Raw genomic sequence first — 5,300 nt, 5'->3', positions numbered from 1 at the left:
TCCACTGCACATGAGCCTTGTGGGGCCCTGATCGACATCAGGCCTCCAGCCTCCCCCCAGAGCCTAGCACATATCACAGGCACAACATACAGTCAGTCAATGAACAAGTGAATGGCCCAGTGAACAAAAGAATTAAGAGTAAATACTGGCACAAGGCGAGATGAGGCTCCCCAATCCACATAATTTGTGCTACTGGGACAGGGACCACGCAGAGAGCACTAGGAGAGCCCTGCTGCCCTCTGCCCCTAGCCTGCCTCCTGGGTGTGGGGCTCCTGCAGCTCTGGCCTTGCCCACTAGGCGGGGCTGGTGTTGCTTGTTCACACCCACCTTCTAGGTCATTATCCTGTTCTTTATTTCATACAACCTTGTCTGGTTTTGGCCACCTATGGGAATCCAAAGCCCCTCTCTAGCTAGAGGATCTCCCTGCTACCTAACCTAAGGCTCCTACGCTGTGATGGATGGTTTCCTCAGGCTGCCCTCCATGGATCGGAGACAAGGGTGCCCTGGGCTCTCACCCGAAAGGAGATAGTCCTGAAGCTGGAGCGTTTGAGGGAGCTGCTGTAGGTGAGCTGGGTGGGTGAGGATGCGTCTGCCTCTTGCTCCTTGCAGGGAATTTTCACCTGGATGAAGCAGGGGGAGTGTCACACAAGAGGTCTAGGGCCCTACCAGGCCCAGGCAGGCCCCAGCACAAGCTCCGTGGGGCCCCGTGTGGCCTGGCTCATCCCAGGAGCTGCAGGAGGAAGGATAGAATGACACAGTCCTGTGCCTTCCTCTCCTGCCTCCTTCATCTGGTGTGGGGGTGGCTGGCGGACACAATGCCTTAGGGCCAGGTCGTGGGGCCCCGTGTGGCCTGGCTCATCCCAGGAGCTGCAGGAGGAAGGACAGAATGACACAGTCCTGTGCCTTCCTCTCCTGCCTCCTTCATCTGGTGTGGGGGTGGCTGGCGGACACAATGCCTTAGGGCCAGGTCACCAGGCAGAGCTTTCTAGGGGAGCTTCTGGAAGGATCTGAGGCTTCCCAAAAGAGGTCCTGGAGTCTGGGCCCTGGATGAGGATGTGGTGCAGGGTACCAGGTGCTCCCTGCCACACAGCAGGTGCCCCTTTCAGCTCCAGCAGACTGCCCCTGTCTCTGTGTCCCTATTCTGAGTGGCTGGAAGCAAGCAGGGAGAGAAGAAACTGCCAAGGCCAGCCTGAAGGCAGGAGGACAGGAGGCAGTGGGGAGCCAGAGACCACCCAGGCAGGACTGGCAGGGAGGGCCAGCCAGGGAGGTAGGAGAGAAGGAAATGAGGGGCAGGAGCATGGCCAACCTGGAGTGTGATGGGCGGGAGGTAGGCAGCCACAGACGGAGAGTCTGGTGTGCCCTGCTCTGCCGGGGGAGGAGTGTGCTTCCCAGGGAGGGAGCCTTCTCTGTGCTCCTTGCTGGTGGCCTGGCTTCCTGCAGAGGCCGGCTGCTCCCCAGCTTGGGGCTGCTCTAAGGCTGCTGCCCTCTTTGGGGTAAGCTTTGTATCTGTGGCTGGGATTTTCTCGGCAACCCGTGACTTCTCAAAGATTGATGCTTTCTCAGACACCAGTCTCCTTTCCGACCCGGACCTCTTCCCCGGGGCCTGCATCTTCTCTGAGAAGCTTGTTTTTTCTGGAACTGACTTCTCTGAGATGGAGCTTTTCTCTGACGCTGCTATCTTCTCTGACACAGATGTTTTCTCATGGCCTGGAGTCTTCTCTGAGACACTTGTTTTTTCTGGAACTGACTTTTCTGAACTGCGTCTTTTCTCTGACACTGCTGTCTTCTCAGAGGGGGATATTTTCTCTGGGGCTGGCACCTTCTTGGAGATGGAGATTTTCTCTGAGACCAGTCCCTTTTCAGATGCTAATGTCTTCTCTGGCACCAATGTCTTCTCTGAGACTGGGGTCTTCTCTGGAGCCCCCTTCTTCCCTGCTTCTGGCTCCCTGCCTGCCAAGCTCTCCTCCTCCTGGGCCCAGAGACCCCGCTGCTCCTGGCTCAGTTTCCGGCGAGATGGGGGCTGTAGTTCCTTCTTGGGCACGAGGGTTTGCTGCGTGGCTTGCCCAGAGCCCGAGCTGTCCCTTCCCTCCTCTGCCTCCAGCCTCTCCCGCCTCTGCCTCCGCTCCTGCCGCGACCTGAGGATGGCCTGGACGTCTTTGTCCTCTTCTTTAGAGGCTAGGGGCAGTGGCTTGTATACCTCTGCTTCTTCCACACTCGGCAGTCTGAGTCAAGAGATGGGAGAGGGGGTAGGAGATAGAATCAGAGGATATCAGAGGTGGGAGGGACCCTGGGTGTATCTGACCACTGGGAGGTAACTTCAGGGCTACCAAGGAAATGAGGAAGTCGGGCTCTGGCCTCCCCCACCACTACCTAAATAAGGATCACTTTCATTCACTCTACATAATGGGTTTCCAAGGTATCGTTTGAACAAAGCACTCCATGCTTTTTTTAAAAAGTTAATAAACTCCTGTAAGGCCTATGTCATGAGCCATTCCATGTTCAGATACAATCAACAAACACTGATTGAGCAACTATGTTTATGGGCCAGGCCCTGTGCTGGGCACTGAGGGTCAAAAAGAATAAACACAGTCCCTGCTCCTTAGATCTTAGATGAAGGCCAGAGGTGTTCAGGGATTTGTCGACAATCACACAACCGATTGCTGGGGGAGCAGGGAGTAGAGACCATGGCTCCTGATGTGCCATCTCCTGTCAGTCATATAGGTGCAGCGGGGACCAGGTGGCAGACACAGGCGTTGCTGCAGCCCAGGACACACACCCTGTTCTCCCTTCTCCAGGGGAACAAGAGCAACCTGAGAGGACTGTCCAAAACCCATAGCACTTGGCCTGCAGCAAAAGGAGATTCTTTCCCCTCGTTACCACCATGCCCTCCATGTGATTTCAGGCAACTTAACTTACTGTCTGAGCCTCAGCTTTCAAATCTGCAAGCTGGGCTTCTTAGGAGGTGAAATAAGACATTACATGAGGGTGCCCAGCACAGTCTTGGCACACAGGTGACATTCAGTAAATTCCGGGCCCTTCTCTTCTTTTCCGTCATGACTCTAACATCTAGATGGCAAGACTAGCCCCCATATTCCTCCCCTTGGAAGTGGATTATGAAGGGTCAGGGCTAGAGGAGGACAGCCTGGCAGATCTGGATGAAAATTCCGGCCCTGCCACTCTTTAGATGACATGATCTCAGCAAGTCACCTAAGAACTCTTCCACCCAGTTTCTCCATCTGTAAAATGGGTTAATAAGACCTCTCTCTCAGGGGTATTGTGAGCACTGAATAAGCCATGTCCACAAAATGTCCAGCAAAGTATTGGCTCGTGGCTGATCTCGACAAATAGTAATACTGTTATGACAAGGGTTGAACCTGGCAGGGCCGAGGAACAGTCTGGGGAAGGTGTGGAATTTGGATTTCATCCTCACACCCTCCAGCCACGTTCCCTGGGCCTCAACTCCCTGGGCAGGCCAAACATATGGCACTCAGTTTGTCTGGGGCAGCTAAGTCCCCCCCGTCACCCAGGATAGGGAAATGATGCCCTGGCCCCCACCCTGACCCAAGCACCTCTCAGCCGCCGGCCGGTCTCCATTCTGGGCGAGGCTGGACGCCTCATCGTCCGTCGTGGAGCTCAGGTTGCGGTGGCGGCGCCGGCGCTCCCGCTCCTGCTCCTCCTCGTCCTCCAGAGTCCGCTGCCGGGCCAGGCTGGGGGGGAAGGGGAGGGTCAGCACAGCCCCAGAGACCCCTTCCCAAGCCCGACTTCCACAGGGATGGGAGAGACACACGACACCCCCCAGGCCTGCTGCTCTGGCTGCTGGCGGCTGGGCAGCACTTGAAAAGGGCTGGTCTGAACAGAGACGGGTCGTGAGTGTGAAATACACACGGGATTTCGGAGACCAGTCAAATCTCTCATTAAGAATTGTGTGTATTGATTATGTGTTGAAATGATCATATTTTGGATATATTGGTGATTGTAAATGAGATATATTAAAATTAATTTTGCCTCTTTCTTTTTCATGTGACTACTTGAAAATTTAAAATTTTTAATGAGTTCACATTATGTGTCTATTAAATTTCTACTGAAGCTGCAGGGATTCAGGTTGGACCAGGGTTTCTCCACCTCGACACCATCAACATTTTGGCCAGATAATTCCGTGTGCAGGGCCTGGATTATAGGACGTTTAGCCGCATTCCCAGCCTCTACCTGCTACATACCAGTAGCACCATCCCCCGGTTGTGACAGCCAGAATGTTTCCTGACATTGCCAGAATCACTGGACTTTACTTTGGACTGTAGGGTGGGAATGTGGGGCCTCCCTCTCTGGGGGTGACCAGCAACACGGAAGGGTGGACATGTTTCTGCCTGGAGGACGTAGATGACCTTCGTGAAGTAGATGACTTTCACAAGTCCCTTTCTCTTCTTGGTCCTGGCATTCTTAGGTAATATCTCTCAATGGACAGTCACAGAGAAATTTCCACAGCGTGACTCAATTCCTTATGAAATGTCTTAGCTTTTGGGAAGGGCAGACTCACAGATAAGACCAATGACAACTGGGAAAGATTCCAATATCATCTTCCCTTCACCTCCCAGGAGCTCTCTGAGCCTCTTTCGACTTTTAAGATCAACTTTCATTTGTCCAGCGGAGCAAGGGGACCCTGCACACTCTACTTTTGGTTCCTGCCCCCAGTCACCTTTCACTCATAGGACCAGCCACGCACTCTCACAGCCAGCCACCAGCCCCACTCGTCCATCCGTTCACTCAGCCACCTGTCAATCCAAATCTGGCAAGGCGTGAACAGGAACCAAGAAAGAGGAAGCAGTGACTACTGACAACGCTTTAGAGGAGTTTTACCGAGAAGCAAAGAAAACGGGACAAGAGCTAGAGGAGGAGGTGGACTCAAAGACTGGCAAGGCGTGAACAGGAACCAAGAAAGAGGAAGCAGTGACTACTGACAACGCTTTAGAGTTTTACCGAGAAGCAAAGAAAACGGGACAAGAGCAAGAGGAGGAGGTGGACTCAAAGGACGCTTTCTCAGCCTGAGGAATAATTTACATCAATCCACAGATCTTAAGTTTTCCTTTTTTTAAAGAAAAAAAAAAAAGGCAAGCGAATGAAGGAGAGTGGAGAGAGCACGAGAGGCTGGAGAGAGCATGCGACGGGGTCGTCCTGCACCGAGGAGACGAGCACAACCCAAGTTTTCCTTTTTTTAAAGAAAAAAAAAAAAGGCAAGCGAATGAAGGAGAGTGGAGAGAGCATGCGACGGGGTCGTCCTGCACCGAGGAGACAAGCACAGCCCC

At 53.5% G+C, this 5,300-nt stretch overlaps 1 protein-coding gene across 3 annotated transcripts in view; it reads right to left on the bottom strand.

Annotated features, from left to right (window-relative positions):
* The window catches only part of LAD1 (ladinin 1), a 15,422-nt gene that overhangs the window by 3,925 nt on the left and 6,197 nt on the right, over positions 1-5,300 (bottom strand). For all 3 annotated transcript variants that reach the window (XM_008573262.1, XM_008573263.1, XM_008573264.1), the window contains exons 2-4: positions 3,570-3,707; positions 1,307-2,222; positions 516-620 (exon numbers count right to left, since the gene is read on the bottom strand). In XM_008573262.1, the coding sequence (XP_008571484.1) occupies positions 516-620; positions 1,307-2,222; positions 3,570-3,707 (1,159 nt within the window). The remainder of the gene's footprint in view (positions 1-515; positions 621-1,306; positions 2,223-3,569; positions 3,708-5,300) is intronic.

Source organism: Galeopterus variegatus, unplaced genomic scaffold, assembly GCF_000696425.1.
Source record: "Galeopterus variegatus unplaced genomic scaffold, G_variegatus-3.0.2 Scaffold895, whole genome shotgun sequence".
Lineage (NCBI taxonomy): Eukaryota > Metazoa > Chordata > Mammalia > Dermoptera > Cynocephalidae > Galeopterus > Galeopterus variegatus.
The sequence above is the reverse complement of the archived record's forward strand: the minus strand, read 5'-3'. Positions and strand labels throughout refer to the sequence as shown.